We start from the raw sequence: 25,013 nt of genomic DNA on the forward strand, positions 1-25,013 counted from the left end.
TTCAAAGGTGCCAGCTCAGCACTCTAGCCACTGAGCTACCCTACCACCTATGTACGTTTTTTAATTCCTGTGATTTCGTTTTTTAATGTACACTATTTTAATCATACAAACATAATAACTACATTCTTCAAACTGATGGTGAAATAATGAAATAAATGTGCTTCTGACCTGTAATGTCACGTAATACATTTCAATATATTCAAGTCGCAGCAGCTCATTTTTCCTTCCAAGCGTATGTTAACCGCAAATTTGATTTCAAACAAACAAAAAAACTCAATTCCAGTTTCACCCATTTTGGAGCTCATCAACAGTCGGAAGCAGTAAATGAGTACTGCTGGTTTTACTTGATGTTATTGGTGAGAGCACTCCCTTTACACCAAGGGTAGTCACACGTATCATGGCTCTTGAGAGGCTCCCTCTGAAGAGTGTTTGGCGGACTCTATCACGCTGGCCAGACTTCTTGGAAGAGGCGTCAGAAACCACACTACACCCAACCACACCCGAACAGCCTGCCATTCGACTCATCTTCACGCATGTGCCCATTTAAAAGAAGCTCGTTGCTTCAAACTGGTCCAGTGTGCTAACGATTTACACCGAGGCAGCATCCCCAAAACAATGTGAACCACACGAAGTAGCTTTTGATGACGCTTCGCCACGGCGTGTCAAACCGTCGTGGCACGCCGCTCCGGCGCCTATTTCACGCGCTCGATATGGCAGTGTGCACGCGTGTCCTGGCACGAGGCACTTTAGGGTTTACTCACGGGTTGTTTTCAGGGAGTTTGCAGTCGACTTGTTCTTGTGAGCGTGGCAAAACAAATTAAACGAAGCAAGTAACATCCCAGTGTTAATACGCGGTCTCCAAAATGCCATGCAATGACACAGTGTGTGTTTTTTTGTTTGTTTAATGTCCATCGTAAAAAAACATGCGACTGCAACATGTGTTCTCTTACCAATGGGAGGAGTCTGTGAACAATAAAAAAAAAGAATATCAGGTATGTTTGTGCGATTATAAAACACTACACTCCATGGAATACAAAGCAAGTCACTGCACGCGTTCTAGTTCAGGAGTAGTAAACCTGCAGCACCAGAGCCGCGTGCAGCGCTTTAAGGACTGTTGCTTCGTCACGTTATTAATTCAGGACCACCGTCTCGTATTCACGTGGAATTGCGGCTTGTAAAATATTGAGGGTTTTTTTTTTTACCGGGATTCGAAACAATGGTACTCAGCCCAGAGGACGCCTAAAGGTGTAACACCGTTTGAGACGAGGCTCGAAAGAAAGCTGTCTCTGGTGTGGACCAATCAGTTTCAAAGACAATGCCACGTATATTATCAGAGTGTGTTTTTGTTTGCATTCTGACCACAAGTATTGTGGTTAATGGAGACATGATTCCTTGTAAGAGGTTTCAGTTTGGTGTTTTAACATCTTAACACCTGTTTTGTTGCCAGAAAAAATGGGGGGAACCTATCTCACAAGAGGATGCGGTTTCCATTCTAAAATATATTTTAAAACATTTGCGATCTGCAGCTTGCGATCCTCTCAACCAGTTTTTTTTTTACTTGGGGTGCAGCACCCCCTGGGAGTGCGAGATGCCCTTTCTGAGAACCAAAGAGGTTGCAAGCTGCAGTAAAGGTTAATAACCACTTCTCTAAACCAATGATGCCACAGGGCACTCGATGAAACGTCTTATATACTGAGCCACACGATTCCGCACCGACTTGCTGAGACATGACCATACTCGAGTATCACAGAAAAACACAGAAATGTGCAGAGCCAGACATAGTCAACACAATGGTTGTGAGTGAGAGGGTCAAGACACACAATGGCCACATAGATACACACACGGTAATAAATAGAGGAATAGGTGCGAAAATTTGAGATATTTAACAGTAAATTTCATTGTGAAGGGGGGTTAACTGTGAGGTTAACTAAAGGATATTACACAACACGTTAAAATAGTCCTGAAATTATATCTGAGAAATGCTGACCAATGTGTTATTGCGATGTGTTATTGCTGATCGTATTTGTATTATTGTACGTGCTGTAGTTTCGTGAGTGCCATAACAGACATGATGAACCATAAAACATAGCACTAAACATTGCACAGCATACCTCAAATATACTCTAACACTATAACCACAATTGAATAAATGAATATGTAGGAAACACTGCAGTTCGGCCCTTAGAGGCAATTCTACTGTTGTACTTAAACGTTTGTCTGTGCATCTCCCTCTGTTTTCGCATCTCAATTTCACCATATCTTGCAAGAAATGGGGCGGGCGGGGGGGGGAATGCTTAACATATACCTCCCGTAGTATTTTGCAACTATTTATATGACATACAACTGCTCATTAAGTAATACGTTTCATTTTTAACGCATCAAAACATGCGTTGACATTCCAACTCAAAACACAGATCGTTAAAAATAAATTTTGCAAAATTCTTAAAAGAGTGTGGATTACCTGCCCAGTGATGCCGGCGGGACCTGTTGAAGGAAGAAAACAAAGCACAACACGGTTCACAATTAGTACGCGCGAAAGCCATAAACAATTCCATTCAGGAATTGTACATTTCGTAACTATTATCATTGTTGCCATTGTTGTTGTTTTTCCGAGTCAGCTTTACCTTGCAGCAGCAAGACGGCGACCAGAAGCCGAGCGATCATCCAAGCGCAGCTTCGCTCCATACCTGCGTGGCCCATGAAATAGAGAGAAGAGAGATATACAGCAAATCGTTCTGTGTTTTTTTTTGCTTAATTTATTTATTATTTTTACAATACAGATTTAAAAAAGCATAACCAGGATAACAAAGGCTCGAGTGACTCTCGACGGGGAACCTTGTTGCGATTAAGATAAGCAAGAGACGCAGGAGGCAATGGAATGAAACATTTTAAGGAGATGAAAAATAGAAGAAGAGGGGAAAGGTGCACAGAGTTTCGGAAGCCAGCGACGGGTGAACAGAAGGGGCCCAAATATTCCCGTAGACATTCAGCAGTCCCTGCGAGACAGCTTTAAGATGTTTGAGTATGAACGCCCTCGTGACAATGTGAGGGAAATGTCATAATTGCCAAATCTTTTGAGCACTGAAGCAAAAATAAATCGTGCACATGGGACATGTTTTTGTACTCTCTTGCTTCGATCACGGAATGTCTCAGGCCAGCAAGAGGGTCACGTTCACCACTGCATTTATGTTTGAAACATTTCTTTTTTGCAACCATATTCAGTGGGTTCTGCTTCATAACTTTGTTATTTGGCAGCAAAGTCGCGGAACAGTGCACTCATAAATATGATGAATGCACTAACATTTGATCAATTTAAGACTGAATTAAATATTATATTTAGATAACTACAGAGTGGATTAATGACTCAAATGAAGTTGACAAACTAGAGTAATCTCAAACCAGAATTTAGCAATGAAATTTTGTTTGTTGTGTACGTTGTCTATCACGTATCGTGTCTGAACAATTCGTCTGCAAGCGATTTCTAACTGAATACTTATCTGAATTAGTGCATGGAAGGCATGATATTGGTGATGACAGGTAAAAATGTTGGAACTCCAGTAGGTGCAGTACTTGAAATCGGGTGCCAGTGTTTAACAAATACCAGGTTTCCAATTAACTTGTTTAATTATTGTAACTACTGTATCAGTTTTAATGGTTCTCCTGTATAGCTCGCCGGTTTGTTTTCAGGTGGTACCGTTTGTTTTTTAGATGACATTACAACATCAGAGCTATTGAGTTTTGTTTCTGTTTATTCGATTAATGTTTTTTTGTAGAATTAAATGACTTTTTAAAAATGTATACGACCTCCCAAAAAAATCCAACTCGCAAACAGGATAACATGATCCACCATATTTGTGAGAAAAAAAAACACTTTCACCACATTACACAATGCGAGTGGTGGCCATGAAAGAAAAACAATTCCATTTTGTAAAACATTGATTGGTATGTTAGTATGTTGAGCGTTTTTCGCACCGTATGTAACCAACCGTGCTAATCGGAGGTGCGGGGGAAGGACAACAAACTAAACACATTGAGCCGAGACGTGTCTCCTGCTTCCGAATAAAAGGCAAGTTATATTTTGAGTAAATAGACGGCTGATTATACTTGAGCGACATTTCGTTTTTTGAGCGTTTCTGCAGCAGGAGCAAAATATGTAGTTACGGATAGGGCAGTAACTGCAGGAGAAGGTGCAAACTCAGCATTTCAGGGAAAGCGAAAATAGGATCACGTTGGTTAGAGAGAAAGAGAAAGTTCAAATAACGTGATGTTGCATCTTAATGAAAGTAAGTCGAGCTTGCACAGAACACATTACCAGAAGAGATTACGGCCACTGGTTAAGACTCGCGACAGAGTGCAGCCATAGGAGGAAAGCACGTTTGAAAGTACGGCCAACGGAGAGATGCAGCAATGGAGATAAGGTCGTGCGTGGGAGTGAGATGGACCGTGGCATCAACGAGACAGTGAGGGATGGTGATAACTTGAAGGGAGCTTTTTTCTAGCAGTGGCTAGAGCATGTATGATGATAAAAACAAGTTATCCCAGTTAGAAAAAAAAACATATCTATTACTTTCACATCTCGGTTTTCCCCATCTTGCTGGCATTGTTCCTGTTCTGTCTTGTTCATCCACTTTCATCCCCTCAATTAGCCTAAACGTACGTTCCCATTAGTATAACAATTGCATTGAATTTCCATCACTCGTAAATCATCGATCCTTGCACGAAAAATTCGCTGCATGTTTCGAGAGCAGAAAAAGTTTATTTTAATTAGTTAATTGATGCATCATTACATATTTAATTAGTACCCGTGCTTTTGTATATGAAATATTATTTTAAATACTCAAAAATACATTTTATAAAGTTAAATAGCATCGGCATTTTGTTGTAATGCATGTTTTAAAAGCATCTTGTTTATTTTGTATTTGAAAATATAATGTATTTTTTCCTTTTTGTTTTTGAAATCCATAGAACAAGTTTGAATTTTTAAAAAATCATGAAAAGACTTGGCAATATCTCATTGTATAGTTTTTTTTACTAGATCCGTTTTTGAATGCTTTCCAGCCACACTAAGCCAATGTTTACATTTCATCGCATGTTGCGTTTCTCCATAATTGCCTCCGCCTGCCTAAGCACTTTCAATTGTAGAAATTACATCATCTTCCCTGTGTTTTTTTCACGTGAAATTGACTTTCCTTACTTAGCCTTTTTTTAATTTAAATAGTTGTTTAATGTTGTCTACATATGTTCACTTTCAACTGTTGTCAAATATTCTGTGCATGTAAAAATGTGTTAATGTAACCCAGGTCGCCCCAGCCAAAGAAAAACTGTGCAATGCACATTGCTGGGTTTATTGTCTTGGTTCTTTCGGTAAAGTCACGTTAAAGGGAAACAATAAAATAATTATATATTTCATTATTTAATTGTTTCTCTATATTTTATTATTTTATTGTTTCCCTTCAACGTGAATTTACCGAAAGAAACCAAGAATATGAATCACTGCAGTCACGAAAGCTTTAAATAAAAATTGCTGGGTTTGTTCATTAGGATGGTTAAACAAAGTATACTGGCGTCATGGATCATGTCAAATCTACAAAATACACAACCAACATATAAATACAAACCATTTGAAATGCCCTGCAATTAAGCAAAAGATGCTTACACATTTCCCTTGTCGCAAAATAAAATAAGACGTGAATCTATCATGAGCATTCCATGTCCAGCGACGTCTTACCTGCAGTTCACACCTGCCCAGCATGTCCAGGGCCACTAATCTGACTTGCTATTTATGTGCTCGGAATAGGAATATGCGCGAGGTTGAGGTGTGGCTTGTTCCTTCCCGCTGATGTAATATCTTGCAGCTTCACGGATAAATACCTGCCGTGCCCTGAAAGTGCCAATCCCCTTTACACAGCTGCCAGGGGGGAACGAATAATGGCCATTGTGCGACAATAATAGGCTTTAAACTTTAATTATACTGAAAGATGGCCACAGCCACCAACTATTTTCAATGCGTGTTGGTACAGGGAAAGCGCTATTATTGATGCAATGCTGAAAGATGGTATCTCCACGCAGTGTAGGTCATGGTGGCGATGCATTTATACCGCACAACACACTGGTTCGTGTTGATTATTGAAGATAGGCAGCAGAGACACGGGAACATATACGTCCAGGAAATTGTGTGTTTCTGTTTACGTTTCTCCACTGCGGTATCCTGGTATGCATGTCTCAAACCCTGCTCACGATGCAAGCTCTTACGATATTGGATACAGCGTGGGTGCTTTGGTTCTCGTGACTGAAAATCACGGTTTGGTGAGTTTGTTCAGCACCTGCTTGCTGTGCTATTTTTAAATCACTTGTGTGAGTATTGAGATTTTACCTAAGAGATGACCTGCTGCAATGAGGCCGCATTGACATAAAAATGTGTCCTTCACCTCTGAAAGCTGAGCTGGCCAGAAATGCCAAAGATATCATGAGGCAAATCTGTGGTGATATGATCACAAAACGGCGCATGGGCGCATATGCTAATGCCATCACATTAACACGTAAAATCGACAAGTAAAACAAATCCAATTGGACCTGATTGTACCTGATATAATTACTGAGTTTTTGGTCATGCCTGTGAGAAACGAAATTGGTTGCATATGTTGACATTCGTGAGCTACTCCGCACAACAACTTAAACTTGTGCAGTGATTTTCTCAGGTACAATCGGTGATTTGTTTTTTTTTACTTTGCTGTCAGCGGTGTCATTGAAGTGAAATAGGGAGGAATTAATATCTTATTTTTGCTCTTCTTTGCTCTTAGACCTCAATGACACCACCGACAGCGTGGTGGAATTAAAGTGTGGGTATTCTCAGCTGCTGCGAGATACAGAACATCGTCAAGGGAGCATAAACCATCGCACAAACTCCGGTCATCCTCGCAGCGGCTTTCGGCGAGCCATCGAACAAAGACGGTCACTGCATTGCGAGCTTCAAAGATGCGCGCTTCTACGGCCGTCTGGAATGCTCCTTCTTTGATATTAGGAAGCCACTGGAGCTATGCACTTTTAAAACTACGTTGAAAACGAATTTATTGAGATGCGCTTTTTGATGTTTCATTTGTCGTCCTTAGCACGGTTGGCTACGTATGGTGCGAAAAAAAGTTCAAAATACGTACGACGTGTGGAAGTAATTGCCGGGCTGCACCTTAACCTTTCACCCTGACCACAAACAACTGATTCACACACGCACAGTTTCATGCAATGTGCCACGAGCCTAAGAATTGGCTCAGACTATCACCGATGAATCGTCGAACGTGCACCGGACCACGCATAGATAACCAGATGTGTGAAACACGCAGAGCGCGACGTTTCCTGTGGTGAATGTGCCATGGTAGGCGGTGGTAGCGTTATGACTCTCTCTCTCTCACCGCACCACGAACCGATTCGGTTCCTGGCCACCGCTAACCCCAACGCGGCTGAAAGCGTCACACCGCATACAACCCCACACTTCTTGAATAGTATCGGACGGAAGTCTCATGGCAAAAAGGGGAATGCGCTAAAAACAGTACCTTGCAGTACTCAACATCGATGCTTCCCACGACCCTTCGCTAACGCGCATTGATCGGTGTGGTGGTGAAGTTTGTTCAAACAAACTCCACGGCAGACACGACGTTCGAGGCTTTCTACCAACGGTGGATTTGGTTGAGTGCAATTTGTTACGTGCAAAAAAAAAACAACCCACAAGCGTGTGGCCGGTAAATTGACGTGACCTATTGAGTGAACAAAGCACTCGAGCGCCTATCCTCCGATTAGCACGGTTGGCTACAGTACCTTGCGGTGCGAAAGAAGTTCAGCATGCATACATACATACATCCCAGAGTGTGATTGTGTTTTACAGAGACGAAATAATGCTCGGGGGAGTGCAACACAAAGGGCTCGCCATGAGTCACTGCCAATCCAAACAAACATTGTGTTCGCGCGTGTTTTACAGGGGGTGGTGCAGCGGTTAGCGCACTTCGCGATGATGGTGGGGGGGGAGGGGGGTGAGCCCCCACCCCCTCCCATCTTCATTTCTAGAGTCAAGTCCGGGATGAGCCACCATTTAAGAAAGGTCACACTCTACTGGGATCGCGCACCTGAGTATAATCCCCGTTCACGGCCAAATATCGGTGACGAGTGTCTAAACCGGTCTCAGCTTGTCTAAACCGGTCTCAGCCTTAAGTGAGTACCGGGAGCAGTGTGTAATACATCAGCATTGAGGAGGCAAAGGCGGCCCGGCGTGGTGCTGGCCACCCACTCCCGTCGTCTGCCGTGGCGGCCTTCATAGGTGCTCGCAGCACTTGCCCCCAACAGTCTGTTCAAGGCCATACGGGAGATATTTGTTTCAAACGGTGTCCATACTTGCATAAAAAAGAACCCTGGGTTCCATTTCCCCCAGCCAAGGCTAGCGACATTAGTTGTGCGTGATATCTGGACCAATCCTGGGCCCTCCCCACCTTCACCAACCTGCAGTGACCAGTGTTTCTGAATTACGATCACACTTCACCATCCCAGGAGAGTGTGACCGTTCTTCAAGGTTGGTATCATCCCGGACTTGACTCTAGAAATAAAGCTGGGAGGCGGTGGGGGCCCACCCCTATCGTGCAACACGACGGTCAAAGACCACCGCGACCCACACAGCAGCGTGATTGGATTCAGAGCCGTGCATCGTCACCGTCACATATTACATACGCAAATACTCTAAATGAAGTGCCTTAGTGCTAAAATACAATTACATTATTACGACCAGTGCTCCAGTTAAACCGTTGGTTTGGTTAGCACAAACTATTGCCCACTGTTTAAACACAGTATCTCTAGATATATATTTATATATCTTTTTTTTTACAAATATTTTTTAATCCACTGCTGGACGGAAGCGTCCACACGCCATGCCAGTGATGGGAGCCGTTTGACTACATTTCACTATGGTGGAGTGTAGTCAAACGTCAGTGCTGGTTGGTTATGGTTTAGAGGGGGTTAAGGCCAGTACAGATGTTTGTACACTATGTTTGTTGAACTTCTTGAGCTCCGTACGTAGCGAACCACGCTAATCGGAAGCCCAGACGTCACCTGCCACTGATGTTGGCCGTGGCTAGGAATCAAATTCAGGTCGCAGACTTCAAAGATAGGGTTGCTACGTCTGAGGTATAAAACACAGGGACATATGATGTGAAGAGAGAATAACTCACAATGCAAGAAGGCAGAGAGCTACATGTTCAAGCATTATCATCAGCGGGATGTTATTATTAAACTGACAAAACCGGGGCTTTTAATGTCCCTGGGTGCCTTAGAGATTTACGAGGACAAGTTCCCTCAAAAATAGGACATGTTTGGACATCCAGGACAGATGGCAGCTCTTTTCCTAATACAGCGTGCATCCTACTGTGCTACTGCTGCACCCCAGTGTCAGGTGCAAATGTCATACAAATTGACGGCCACGCACGACTGGCCAGAAGGCAAATGACTAAATTCAAATGTAAGAGATTGCTGCAGGAATTGCTCATGGCATGACTATCGATCAATCGAATACGAACGAGACGATGGAACTGAATGCACCTGGGGAATGTAGTGAGACAGAAGCCTGCGATGTGAATCAATGCGTCGTATCTATCAACATGCCATACGATCATCAATTGTTAGATATTCTCACGGAACGTTCTACGTGATAGGGGCGTTGAGTGGTGATGGTGTTGGTGGTGCAGGGAATTGAGCGCACTGCACTTTGAATCTGGAGACGTGTGAGTTTCGTTCTGGGCCATGGCTAACGTCGGTGTTGAGCGATATCTGCACAACTCCTCGGCCCCCACGCCATTCGCCAACCCGCACTGTAACCCACAAGACTGACTCATCATCCAGCAGTGGAACTAACAAATGACTGGAAGATGAAGTTGTATTATGTGTAATCAATACAGTGCAAAGGTGAAAGACTGGTTTAGAATGGATGGTCCTCTCAGCCTATTTATACCCCCCCCCCCCCCCCATTAGACGAGATTGACACATAATCCCATTACAAACTCCCTTTCAGGGTGTGCTCGCTCTCTAATCTCCCTGCTTTGGCGTCGGATGCAGGATCGGGTGAAGCTCCACCACTTGCTAGGAAGTCAAGGGTGGTTATGCGATCTGGATATTAGAAAACTGCCACGGGAATGTGGACATTATATCACTGACTCTGGATGTGCACACAAAGATTCAAGGATTAACTGCTGGCCACACTCCCGAGAACAGCTGGCAGAAGCCGATATTGCAGAACTACTTCTGAGATCCCCTCAAGTTACCTCTTCCAACCACATTACGAAGGGGTGCACCTTCTTCCATACCCTTCGACAGAGAAATATTCATCAAAAGGAAGTCAAACAATGTATTACAAAAGCCCGGCGTCAAGTAAATTATAAGAGCCTTCAGAAGGCCTGAATCAAAAAGTTATAGAAAATGGACTCCCCCACCCCCCAGATGTGGGAGTACAAAGTTGATCCAACAGGTTTACAGAAATTGTCGACCCCCAAAAAATGTTCACTCCCCTCCCCAAAAAGAAATGTGTTGTGTTGACATATATGCCGACACACTTTCTATAACTTTTTGATTCACGGAGAGACGTTGGCATATATGCCAACGTCTCTCCCCCCCCCTCCCCCCCCCACACTGTTTAGATATGTCTCAGTCTGTCTGGTCGGTTTGGTTTGGTCAGGGCTGCTGGTAGAAATGGCGTTGCTCATTTTGAAGAGTACTGCGAGTAATATACCTTCACAGAATGTTGTTTACATTTCTCCTTGCATCTAATGAACTTTGACGAACAACCCAGTAGTATCTGCACACATTGGGGGGGGGGGGGGGGGGGGAGGGCTTCAGTCGGGGCACCGAGCGCCAAGAAGCCCTCCTGAGGAGTTAGAATAAGGTGGCCGTTGGCCTCCGAAATTCTAGCTATTTCAAACTTTTCAGAGCTGGAATGAAATAGACAAAACAAAATGAATTGTTTGCACAGAGATTGGCGTCCGGGCTGAGATCATAAACTCACGACGCACTTGTCACCTCATGGCCGAGTATTTGCAAGTTCGCAACTTGTTGCAGTTGCAGGGGTTCACGGTTCGAATTTACAGCGGCCCCCCTAATTAATACTGCCGGTGTATAAACAGTAAACATACGCGCCCGTCCGCTTCACAGTGAAACCGTTAACAATCCCGTGAAGTCATACACAACGGTAGGCTATTGTGTGATGGCGTCATGTTCCAAATTTGCCAAATAAAAATAAAATACCCGAAAATTACTCAATTGGGATTACACATATCAAAAGTCACCCCCCCTCCCCCCCGCTACTACGAAAACCTGGCAGGATCCTCCTGAAAAGAGTAACGAGAATCACGACGGCTTTCCTGGGCGAACAAGCAGAATAAAACAATATCAATCACAGGTGGCTGAATCTCAGTAGTATTGACCTGGTAATCGGCTCCATGAGGCACGGGACTGCCATCTGAAACATATGAAAGATAATTGGTTGTTAAGCATTGGCTGCTGTTTATTTTACGAGAATTTCGTCGGCTAACGGACGCCTTATTCTAATTCCTGCAGAGAGATTTTTAGCGCTTCGTGCCTCGCCCGTCGGCTCCACTGATGCCCCCCCCCCCCCATATGTGCAGATACTACTGACTCGATGGCATATAGGGTGTGTAGGCATATATGCCTAAAAAATAAATGTATTTTGAGGGGGGGTAAGAGTGACATTTTTGGGGGGGGGTCAATAATTGTTGTAAACCTGCTGGATAAACTTTCTACCCCCACATCTGGGGGGGAATCCACTTTACGTATTTTTTTATTCAGGCCTTCTGAAAGGCTCTTATAATTTAGTTTACAGTCAAACGGAATGTCGGGCTTTCATAATAGATTTTAAAAAATGCAGACCATCGTTGAGGCAATTTTAATACTTGAGAAATGAACTCACGTTATGGCATACCATTGTGAAAGCTTAATTTTTACCGTGTTGACGTTGAACACGTTTTATACCTGTGGAATGTCATCTAAATCCATTGAAGGTCAGTGGCCATGGAGCAAACATTCTAAAGCATTTACTTATTGATCTCAAACTAATTACTGAACTTACTCGAAATTACTTGAATGAATAACACATTAATGAATTAATACACCGTTTAAGCTGCATAAAGTTCAAGGCTTTTTATGTTTCACGAGTGAAGTTTAGAATGAAACAAATATTGCGACTTATGGCCTGGCAATTGCCTGCTCACGCCTCTGCTGGTGGAAAGGCCTCCAGCCCGCATTACCCAGACATGTTGCAATCGGAGGGCGTACCCCACCACACGTTGTGCTACCCACTGTGGTGTACCCATTTCTACTGCTGCGTGGACAAAGGCGAAAGCATTTGAGAAATCTTCACCATTGTTTCAACTGACATGCCAGAAGATAGAATACCGAAACGGCGACAGCTGGAATGCAAGTTCACCAATGTTCTCAGTTACCCTAGATTATCTGGCTACTTATCATTGTAATCCCAAAAATATAATGTTCTGATTTTTTTATGAATTTCAGCCCAACTTAGAAATGCCAGATTTATTATATGTCTCAAGTTGCATATATAATACAACTTAAAATTATATAGCATCTAAATACAACTGCATCTTCGTAGCAGTGATGATGATGATGATAATGATGATGGGATAATGTGTTACATATTCTTCTTCGTCATGTCTCCTGTCCAACCTATATGGTCCAACCTATATACAAAGTAGGTACCCTGCTCCGTCCTATCGTCCCCAAGATTAACTCACCCACCTACAAACTGGCCCGATTTCTGTCTGAGACTCTGCTTCCTTTCACTGGCAAGTCCACTTCAGCTTTATTTAACTCAGCTCACTTGGTTTCTCTAATCAAGGACATCTCACTGTCTCCGGATGATTTGCTTGTCAGTTTCGATGTAGTCTCTCTGTTCACCAATGTACCTGTACTTGACACCATTACAATCATTGAAAACTTAATCCAACAAGGACTGAATCCAGATGTACCAACTTTGGTAAGGCACTGTCTTACAACACATACTTCACCTGGAATGGTACATTTTACAGACAAAATGAGAGTACCCCAATGGGTTCTCCCTTATAACCAGTGGTAGCGAATGTTTTCATAGAAAATTTTGAGACAGATGCCATCCAGACATCCACCCTACGTCCTTCCTTGTGGAAGAGATATGTGGATGATACGTTTGTCATCTGTCCACATGGCCTGCCAGCACTGAATCAATTTCTCAACCACATCAATTCCATTCACCCGTCTATCAAATTCACCATGGAAGTGGAAAAGGATGGTAAGCTACCATTCCTGGATGTTTTGATCGAGAAGAGACCTGATGGCTCGTTGGGACATTCGGTCTACAGCAAAGCCACCCACACGGATGCCTATCTAAAGCCTGACTCCCACCACCATCCAGCCCAGAAGAATTCCCTCATCAAAACACTACACCATAGGGCCCGTTGCATCTCCGACCAGCATCACCTAGCCAGTGAGTTGGAGCACGTACACCAAGCCCTCAGGATGAACGGATACTCGGACCATACAATCCGCAAAGCTGTCTCCCCAGCCATGCGGAGACAACCTTCTGAGGATCTAACCAAAACCATAACTTTACCGTACATAGCAGGGGTTACCAAAAAGATTTCCAAAATCTTAGACAAACACAAGATCCAGGTTCGTTTCAATACAGCACACAAAATCCTTGGTTTAATCCCATCTGTAAAAGATGTGATTCCTGACATGCAATACCCTGGTGTCTACAAACTGAGCTGTGGTTGTGGCAGCAGTTACATTGGGGAAACGAAACGACGTGTCGGACCGCGTCCGTGAACACAAGGCGGATCTGAAACACGGTAGAACCAATACCTCTGCCGTTGCCGATCATTGTTTTAACGCTGTGGGCTCACACGAAATAGATTTTTCCCAGACGGAGGTACTCTGCAAACCTACTGGCTACCTTCAGAGATTTGTTCATGAAGCCATCCAGATATATAAACACGGACACAACTTCAACCGAGAGGATAGGTACAAACTGAGCAATCATTGGAAGGACGCTATTAACCAGGTAAAGTCTTAACTGACTGTGATGTTTCCATCCAACCTGCATATGTCAGCTGTTACTTCGACTCTCTGTGTGTCTCTCTCTATGCCTATCTCTTAGATCTCTCATGCTCACATGTCCATTGCATTGCACTCTCATGCCTTTGGATTGCACTCTCATGTTCACATGTCTTTTGGATTGCACTCTCATACTCACAGGCCCTTTGGATTACACCCGTTGGGTTGCACTCCCTCGTCGAGGAGGCCACTCTTCTTCTCCTTATTTTCTACAGTTACATGCTAATTTCTCACATTAACATCATGCTAATCTCTCACATTAACATAGCCACTTCCGTGCCCTCTAATTTCTCACATTAACATCATGCTAATCCCTCACATTAACATAGCCACTTCCGTGCCCTCGTTTAGGAGGCCGCTCTCCTATCTTACAGTTACATGCTAATTTCTCACATTAACATCGCTAGCCCCGGCCACTTCTTTATAACCCTTGAGATACACCCATTTCAAACCTGTTAAAAGAGTCTGCCTCAGCAGCAGACCATGCTTTCCCACCTGATGACGGACGCTTGTGTTGCGCCCGAAACGTCTTGATTTATTTGATTTTATACCTACGTGACTTTACCGAGAATTTGCAAGAATACCACATGAAATGTGCCTCCAGGCTCTGGAGACCACCTGAAGAAGATTCCAGGCACGCGTTGACAATGATGGCGAACAAATGGAGACTCTTTGACTTTCAAAGCTATTAGCATACACTTGTTATCATGTTGGAGTGTATTATCCGTTATTTTCCCATTAAAAACGATAGTCCCATATAAGTGTTCACTTTTTTTTAAGGAACGAAACAGGAGAACTTCTTCACAAATATGGCTGTCGCCTGATGAAGCTAGTTGTAATTACTGGCGAAACGTCGTACTCATATTGTAAATGTTGTGGCTTGGCTGTCCAACACACCAGTGTGCTGTACTAGTGTAGTGACATTGAATGAGTCACTGTAGCACGTGGCGCTGGGAGATTTGTACACAATGGAATTAGGGGTAGTGTTGGGGAGGCTGCCCCCCGCCTCCCCATTCTCCTGTGACCCACCGTTCTCCGACTCTCCCCCCCTCGCTGCTGCCCCTCGTGGCATGATTTAAATGGCTGTACTAACCACCTTGCGAATACGCCGCTGTGCCCCTCTCGCACACGCCAACCACGAGCTGCGCAGTGGCGAGAGTACCCACGAGGGCAGAATACACGCTCGTGCGAAAACACCGGACACCACAATGTGCAGGCTCACCACACCACGCACCCCTCTCCGTATCCGCAGAGACAACACGACAAGGTTTAATGTCTACCGGCGATTTATTCTCCGCTTAATGAAGTTAATCTACTCGTGTCAGTGTGGGTCAGCAGGGCAGGTCTAACCGATCTCCCAGCGGTCTAGGACCCAATTTGCCTGGTCTCTCCCTACTCACTCTCCTTAACGGATATTCCCTCCTGGCCTTACCTCTCTCCTCCATACTTACGATCCGCTCTCGAGGTGTAGGTAGTCGCGGAGAGGCGAGGCTGCACGTGGCTTTGGCTGGGAACTGGACCTGGCTGCTCTGCGACCCGTCTCACGGACGTTCCAGAAGACCCCGAACACAAAGAGACCTTGCTTCTGATTTTCGTCCCTTTTATCCCCCTTCTTCAAAGCCAACGCACCGTGAACCTGCTGGCCCCTCGTCCAATCCGGAGCCTTGGATTTCCCGCCCCTGGCCAATCGGATCAGCCCCCCTCTCCGACGCCCGCTACACCACACGCTGTGCAAGGGCGAGGGCCCCTACCCTCCATTGTTTAACCAAGTGCACGGCATCCTCTTGTACCGCCCCGCCCCCCTGCTGCCTGCCGATCCGCGTGTGCCTTGGGTGTTTCCTCATTGCGGTTCTCAGTGAGTTCGCCGTGGCCATACAATTTTAAGTTAATCCATGGCGCCGCAGTGTCATTCGGCCTGAGGGGGGGGTCTGCCAATTCCCTGGCCCTGAGAAACCGTGGAGCACCCCCACGAGGGGGGCCCTCGGGTAAAAACTCAGGGGCAGGTGACCCCCCCCCACGAGGCCCTACGTGAGTGCGTGTGTGTGTTCATGTGGGGGTGGTGGGGGAAGCGCTGTGACAGAAGCCGGGTGGCTTCTTTGCCGCAGCACCCCCGCCGCAGGCCCGGTTCCCACGGAGCGGCTTCGCTGTAGTGGCACCACAGTAGCAGCTCGTTCTCCCAGTTGGACCCGTGGGCCAAGCCCGGAGCCTTCTGGGGGATCCAGAGGGGTGTGTGGCCGAGGGTGGAGCCTGGTTACGCTGGGGAGAATAAGGCGAGCTCCAACTCACAGTCCGGGCAGCTGCCATCGGGAATGGATCTTGTCATGCTGCCGTCGGCATGGTCTCTTCAAACTATGGGTCTGGAAGCATGTTGGCTTTCCCGACCCAGTATGGAGTTATCCCCTATGGCTGTGAGAGCCGGAATAGACAAGAGGGATAACGCCTCCTACTAGTGTCTCTGAATTAGTACACTCCACTAGTAACGAATTGGCATGCTCTGTTTACGTGACAACGCTTACTAATTGGCTGTGTCGAGTGGTAGCGGGTTTAACGACACATTTACATATCTACGTGATGTAACCCAAAAAATCCTGCATTATCGACTATATGGTCTTTTCCCAATATTCTGCACAGGCCACTGCCTCTGGTATTGGCATTGCCAAATCGTGCATTGCGATGCTACAGGGCATCTCAGGAGATGGTCCATGGTTTGCTTCTCCTGACAAGCACATTGGTCGGTTGTGTGTCTCTTCACCTGAAGAAGGCTACTTGTGTTGTGCATTCCTCTCTACCTGTGTTCCCACCCCCCTCTCCCCCCCCCCCCCCTCCGGAGGTGATGCCTGTAACGTACAGACTCATGTTTTAACTCCGCCCACACAGCTTAATAAACGCTGTCCATACATGAAGGCGTCCATTCGAGCTCTGTTTTCCGTACAGACCTGTCTCTTCACCTGAAGAAGGCTACTTGTGTTGTGGCCGAAACGTCGTGAGAATTTGTATTGCCTCATTTTTTTTATTGTTTTATTCTCATTCTACGTGACTTTACCGAAAGAACCAAGAAGATGGGCTCTCAAGTTTCGCGAATTGTTTGTCTGAATCCACTACGGTGAGAATATGAATCCAGCTCTCAGGATTATAAAATACAGCATCGGATTAACTTCCACGCAAGCAGAGAGTGTGGAAATATGCGCACCGTGGTGCGCGCAAGAATAAAAATGTCACTTTAAGGGGGTCGATCCACTTACGTAGACCATTCTGTAGCACCGTCCTGCGAGAGTACCGACAGCACGATTAGAACAAACCTGGGTAAACAAACCAAAGCAATGCAAACACCTTTTTAAACGCGTGTGAACATAATCACCCACGTTATTGCCTTGTATGGCCACATAGCTCAGCCCGTTTGCATGTTTTCACCGCACGATTTAGTGACAGAGTTGTAAGAGGCAAGCTCATGGCCAACAACCTATGCCGGCTACGATAATACAGATGCTTAATAAAACAAAACATGAAATTCCAGGGCTCACCCAATGTTTGGGGCCAGTGCTACATAATTTCAGCAAGCACTAATGAAAGCTGTACGCAGGGCAGAATGGACGGGAAGAAGAGCTGACTGGTTTTTGCCAGCCACCCGCACCCAGCCACGTTCGTCTCCACTATTCCATCAGTGCTTATGTTTATACACGACAGCAAGTAGGTGCTTTTATGCGGAGTAGAGCAATTCGCGAAGGAGCTAAGCAGGTATGAACCTGCATGGTGCTTCTATGGGTGACCACGTGCCCATAAACGAGTGGTAATCGCCATCGTTGGTAGCCAAATCCATTGCTCGCATTCTCTCCGCATTCACCAGACCGACACTGGTAACATAACCCACATAACTCGCATGCTGTGGTGGGGAGACCCATAAAATCCAGCAGTGGATTTGACAGATGGGCTGTACGTATACACCTCATCCGCAAACCACGTAATTACGTAATGCACGGTTGCACACTGCAGCACAAGCCACAGCGTCTGTGTTCACGTAAGCCCCAACTGCTCGTCTGGAAAGCACACAACATTGCAGAGATAAGAGGGGATTGTAATATATGCAGGGGATCGCTTGCAGATAAGGTGCGATTAAATCCCCTCAATTCAACCACAGGCCGGATATTAAATGCTCAAGTAGGATAATGCCTATTTCGCGGTACATTTGTGCATAGGAAACCAACACTGAGTCCGAAGAAGTCACTTTCAGAAGGTTTCTCCTCGGTTATTTTTTATTTTGGTGATTGATGTACAGTTTTATCACGATTCTGCTATCGGCATTATCGCGTCGTGACCCGAAGAAGGCATTCGGATCTCTCACAGAGCAATGCAACCCTTCATGTTATCTAAAACAGTCCGTGGAAGTGAATATCACGGAGCTAGCTTTCAGAGCCCTTCAGGTGATGTCGAGTCCACAATTTCCACCTCCTTTCTGCCGCGAAGAGTAATGATCGTTGCACGAATTAAGCCGATTTTTTTTTATTTTTCACAGATCTCGAATGTGGCCAAATGAAGTGGAGAAACAAACGTTAAGTGCTTTTTTTATTGCAGTCTTTTGTGAATAAGTTGAGTTTATTATCACTCTTTAATTGTCTACATCTTGTTTAAATATACATAGGGGACCACAGAGCTTGAGCAATTATCGGCATTGGCTCACTGACTGGCTACCTTTCCGCTTGTTTGTGGTTCCCTGTGCCACTGTGCGTAAAAAAAAATGTTAAACGTTGAGATATGCAATTTGCATGAATGATGCTTATTATAGACTAAACACTATTGTTACGTATTCTTAGTTTTTTCGGTAAAGTCACGTTGAAGAGAAACAACAAAATAATAAAATATATATAAAACAATAAAAAAATTCTCACGACGTTTCGACCATAACCAACACACCTGAAGATGACCGTTTGAGTTATGGTCGAAACGTCGTGAGAATTTTTTATTGTTTTATATATATTTTATTATTTTGTTGTTTCTCTTCAACGTGACTTTACCGAAAAAACTAAGAATATGAATTACTGCAGTCACGAAAGCTTTAAATCAAAATTTAAAACTATTGTTACGTCTTGATTTGAAGCTTTCGTGACTGCAGGAATCCATACTCTTTGGCTCTTTCGGTAAAGTAACGTAGGCATAAAATAAAATAAATCACGAAGTTATTTAAAACAGTCTGCCTCAGCAGCAGACCATGCTTTCCCACCTGATGACAGATGCTTGTGTTGCGCCCGAAACGTCGTGATTTATTTTATTTTATACCTACGTGACTTTACTGAAAGAACCAAAGAGTACTATTGTTATGATTAATACCAACTGACTTTAAGCATGAATGGCTGTATGGATTTGAACCCAGCATCTCAGCGGCGCCAGTTCAGACCTCTGACCAACCTTGGCACATAATGCTTGAGGTGACTCCATCTCTTCATGATCCACCAACCCCCCCTCTCCAAATAACTGAGTTACAGACACACACCATTACACCCAGACGATAAGAAAAAGTAACATTCAAAGATGTGCTTCAAGTTTCAAATTTATTTTGGTGAACCAGTTGAGAACCGAGGAGGACCAAGAACAGTCAAATTTGTAAGAGTGATGTGGGTCACTTAAATTACAAAAATGAAGGAAATAGATCAGAATAAAAAACAAATCATTGCTTACATACCACAGATCTCACTTGCAAAATACTTTAAGGATTTTGACAAGACAATAAAGACACAAAAACAACGAGCTATGGTGTCATATGTTAAATTATAAAACGAAAATATGTATATATTCAACGCATATTATCCAAGATCATTTGAATAAGCCATTGACAACCGATTGAAAACTCACTTGGGGATGAAGGCCTCTCCACACTGGTTCGGTCTTTGGGATTGCTTGGTCATACTTCACCATGCTGGTCAGTGCGGGATTATGATAATGAAGGGGAAAGATCAGGATCAATTCAGATATCACTCGCTACTATGTACATGTGTACATTGAACTTTCACACCGTAAGTACTCAACCGTGCTAATCGGAGGTACTGATATTAGCCATGGCTATGAATATAATTTTACTCTCCGGGTTCGAATGGCACCTGCTTAAAATAACATTGCCGATTTCTAAAACAGCCATGTATTGAAAGGGGGTTCACTTGATAAAGTTAAGTTTCACAAAGGCAAGTGCTGGCAACAGGACTTAAGCACCTCAACGAAGTGCCTGGGCGTTATCCACTTTTGTCAGGTGGTGGTAATTCCACATTCCTCGCTCGGACCGCACTCAGCTACCCCGATGCCACTGGAATGCCTCATACAATTTAATATAAACAATTTTAGCCTGTTGCTATTTTAAAAACAATATACGAAAGATGTAGAGTCCACATTCCTATAGTGCTGATCAGGTTACCTGCAGGATAAGCAGATGGTTTTTAGGTGCTGGTTTGGCCTGCCCCCCCCCCTCCCCCAATAGAGAGGAAATAACATATTTTCTTGCTCATTTTAAACGTAGCAAACTGCTAATTGTAGTACGTGTAAAACTAGATGACGTTGCCGTCTTCACAAAGGCGGCTGCTCGTAACTGGAAGCGAACAGCAACGCAGAGTGTGAGCGTCACTTAGCCCCGAGAGAAGGAGCGATTGCGATTGCACGACCTTCATGCTAAAGGAGTCAGCACCTTTAACCCCTGCAGTGAAGCAATTACACCAACGGGCTCTCAATGTGACAAATTATTTCCCGATGCTGCTGCTGCGTTGGCAGAGCTGCACAAGCACAATTAAAAAAAACAAAGAGACCAAACTCTTTGGTTCTTTCGGTAAAGTCACGTAGATAGAAAAAAATAGGTCACGACGTTTCGATCGCAACACAAGCAATCTGATTCGTCAAGTTACACTGTGGGCATACAAGGGAGCAACAACAAAATACATCGTGGGCGGACTTTCGAGAAATGGGCCACACACATTCCACATCAACCGCGATCTCACCCAAAAAAAAAACCTTTATTATGGGTGATATTGGTCGCGAAAGCGTACACGTTAAACTTAAATGAATCGGTCAGAGAGGGACATTGCTGCTTTGTGCTTTGTTAGTTTGGGGAATGCAGGGGCCCGATGTCATCTCCCCTTGCCTGCTGCACCATCGCTGCACGTGGACAGGCCGACCACTGTCTACTTTCACCCACGTGGTTCCTCTTTGTTTTCGCCGAAGAAAAAGTCACTGTTATTTATTAGCTCAAAGGAGCATTGGAGGCAGTCATCATCTCCCGTTTACAGACTCGAACCAGTAGTGAAAATCCCACGTACTGTAGTTATTGGCGGGCTGTGTATATCATCACACGACCACTGCTCACTTCCTCAAAAGAGAAGGCGCCTAATATATCGACGGCAGCGAGAAGATGGGCTGAGTCGACCCCCAACCAGGATTTTGATTTCATGGAGAAAATTATAATCGAAAGGATGCCCTTTTGATCCCCAAGTAAGCCGCACTGAGTTTCAAGACTTATTTTCAGGAGGGTCCTGCATTGGAATGTTTGGAGAGGAGACCACGACAACCCGAGAGTAAGCATGATGCGTCTTTTTTCATTGTCGGGCCAACTGAACCTGTTAGTCCACTACTCGCCTCACCACACGAGAATGCAGAAGTGACAAGAATCACCATCTAACAAAATATGTCAACGGTGCAGCAGCAAAACGCACATGATTGACAATACCATTTCAATAACATCCAGGTTCAGGCCACACTTGAAAAAAAATGTCAGTGGAAGGCTATTGAATCACCAAGGTTACTGAAAAAATACTGATAAGTAAACAACAGTATAAACCAACGACCAGAAATAATATGCCTAGGTGGCGAGATATAACCCCTGTTGCTTGCCTGCTATGCAGGAGGGCATGGTTTTGATCCTGACCCTGACGCTTATGTATCTCTAGTTCGCATGATCTCTCTCTCCCCATGGTCGCATGGATTTTTCTCCAGGTCCTTCGGTTTTGCCCTCCACATTTAGAAAAGCGCATTTAGATTATTTGGCGACTGTAATTTTGAACATATGATATAAGCCACTTTCATGAGCTATCATGTATGACCAGGTCACCTCTGAAAAACAGCACCTAGTTCAATGGTCTTTACCTGGTAAATCCAATAGTTTCGTTTAATATCACAATGTGGCAACGCATTGTAATAAAGCATAAACAAATATAACTACTATGTTGAGATATATATTAAACTGCTCAATGATCGCAATAAGTAAATCTGGATTCAAGAAATAAAGTATTGTGTTGTTGAGCTCTCGGATGTATTTTCAGGTTGTACCGCGTGTTGTCCAACACCATGTCCGACGTTTCTCTCCCACACTCTGGGAGCTTCTCCAGCAACTGAACCATGCAGAAAAACACCACATGGTACAATCTGAAAAGACATCGAAAGGCTATACAAGTAAAGGTAGTCGGAAACAGCTTAGTTTACACGATCTTGCGCTGAAAAAATTTCAGACCATTTGTCAACAAGTGTCTCGATGCATTTTTCCCCCCTTTTAATGCCACAGTATTATTGACAAGTGTGTTACATTTTTGTGGTACCCAGCGAATGTGCAGATACAGCCGTCTCGTCAATCCGCCGCTTTATGAGGAGGGCCTCCAATCGTGCTGTGTGTGGGCCGTGAAGACCATACTTCACCAGCGCCGATCGGTGCGGGTTGGTGCATATATACGTGGGATCATAGAGTGACAACACACGAATGGAACGCCCTGCATTCCCTAGGCCGACCACCACCAACGCCGCCGTTCATCATCGCAGCCACCTCCGACAACCGGGCATGCGTTGTCCAGTGACCAGATTCCGGGTACGCGTCAAGACATTTCCTTCGAGGTTTACTTCAAAGATACGACAGTGTCAGTGTACGTCGAAGGTGGCAGCGGAGAAAAATAAAAAGGGAAACTCTTTCATCGAGAAGACGGAGCTATGATATCAGCTCGCGTGCTGCTGGTTGCCAAGTGGACAGCTGTGACATCGCAGCATCACGAGAGGTGGCGACGGCTTGGGGAGACATTCATCCAGCAGTGGATTGACCATGGCGGATGATGATGAAAAAAACCAACAGCACATTCACTGATTTGTATATGCCATCAAGAAGGGCCATTGCCCGAAACGTCACCTATTATATATTTTACTTGTAAGGCAATGTTATTGACGAATGTGTTGAGATTTGTTTTTTGTTACTTGTACTCGTGAACCAGTGCCAACAAAGCATCACCAAATAATTTGTTTAATGATGATGATCAGTTTACTACACTCAACACACTTAGTAAAATATGTCCAATACAATTAATCCACAATAGATGGTTTTTTGGGTTATCTCGCGTAAATATAAAAATGTTTCGTTAAAACCCGCCACCACCCGACACAACCAACTAGAACACGTCCTGTTTACGTGACAACCCTTACTAGTCGGCTGTGTCGGATGGTGGCGGGTTTTAACGACACATTTATATATTTACGCGATCTAACCCAAAAAAAAAAACCTCTTATGGATGATATTGGTCGCGAAAGCCTACGTGTTAAACCGACGATTAATCCAGGTGTGCTATTATGGGTGCTGTATACATTTACTCTGCGTTATGCTTGGTAAATTATCTACATGTACTACAGTGACGACGTTGGGTCTATATCGCGACAAGCCGCGTGCGTGGCAGAAATCTTGACGAGATCGGCTCACATGGCAGGCGATATTGGCCACTGGTGCTGTGGTGCGATGAAACGAGTCCGTGAAATATAAAAAAAGAACAAATTAAGCAATTGGCGGGACCCCGGGGTCCCATCACTGCCCCGGGGTGGGAAAAACCGCGTAGCGACACGAGTCTCGCCTTACCGACAACAAAGCTAGTTGTCAATCTATTGGCCTCGTCGAGGGAAATAAGTTTCGTTAAAAGTTGACAAATTACACAAACACGTTAAATTCACCGCCTGGGGGGCGGTGGGGCTCGCCTTGGCAAAGAAGCTGAGGATCGACGGCTGACCGGAGGGCGTCGTCGCCGCGCGCGACTGCGGCCGACGCCCCCCGGGGCTTGCGTTTGGCCGGTGGGGTGGTGCCCATCGTGTTGATTGCCGCCTGCTGCTGCTGCTGCTGCTGGCGCTTGTTGGCGCGAGTCTGGGCGGGCGGCGCGTTGCTGTCGGGATCACGAGTGGGCGGACTGAAAAATAATAATTATTATTGACCTGATTTTTGCGGGACTCCGGGGTCCCGCCAAATGATTCACATGAAGACGGTGTGCATGGTGCGAGCCAAACGTGACCAATGGCAAGCAATGGGATCGAGACTGTCACGAGTCCGAGCGTGGATGGATGGTGACGTGGCTGAGTGGCAGCGCGTTCGCCACTGATTGTTGCAGAGGTTCCATGGTTCGAATCCAGCGGCCGCTTCTGGTTATAACTGCGTTAAGCTTCATACGTAGGGCCCTAAACATTCGATGTTTATTTCATGGGACCTCCGTTGCCAGTACCAAAATATGAGAATAGGTTTTCCCCTTTTTTTCTGGCAACAAAACAGGTTGTTGAGATGTTAAAACACCAAACTGAAAACTTTTACAAGGAATCATGCCTGAATTAACCACAATACTTGTGGTCAAAAATGCAAAAAAACCGTACTCTGATAATATATGCATTGTCTGTGAAACTGATTGGTCCACACCAGTGACAGCTTTCTTTTGAGCCTCGTCTCAAAACGGTGTTAGACCAGAGGACGCCAAAATGCAGACATGATTCTTTGTGAAAGGTTTCAGTTTGGTGTTTTAACATCTCAATAGCTGTTTTGTTGCCAGAAAAAAGGGGAAACCCTATTGTCATTCGATGTTTGTTGTTTGGTAAAGATCAATAAAATACCAACG

The 25,013-nt window shown here is 44.7% G+C and overlaps 1 protein-coding gene across 1 annotated transcript in view; it reads right to left on the reverse strand.

Annotated features, from left to right (window-relative positions):
- The window catches only part of LOC116946043 (uncharacterized), a 69,697-nt gene extending 63,774 nt beyond the window's left edge, over nt 1-5,923 (reverse strand). The window contains exons 1-5 of the mRNA XM_076069910.1: nt 5,729-5,923; nt 2,625-2,687; nt 2,462-2,484; nt 951-963; nt 762-795 (exon numbers count right to left, since the gene is read on the reverse strand). Coding sequence (XP_075926025.1) covers nt 762-795; nt 951-963; nt 2,462-2,484; nt 2,625-2,685 — 131 coding nt within the window. The 5' untranslated portion in view covers nt 2,686-2,687; nt 5,729-5,923. The remainder of the gene's footprint in view (nt 1-761; nt 796-950; nt 964-2,461; nt 2,485-2,624; nt 2,688-5,728) is intronic.
- Nucleotides 5,924-25,013: the final 19,090 nt, after the last annotated feature.

Source organism: Petromyzon marinus, chromosome 26 (genome assembly GCF_048934315.1).
Source record: "Petromyzon marinus isolate PM22_M1 ecotype Great Lakes invasive population chromosome 26, UKy_Petmar_22M1.pri1.0, whole genome shotgun sequence".
NCBI classification, from domain to species: Eukaryota; Metazoa; Chordata; class Hyperoartia; order Petromyzontiformes; family Petromyzontidae; genus Petromyzon; species Petromyzon marinus.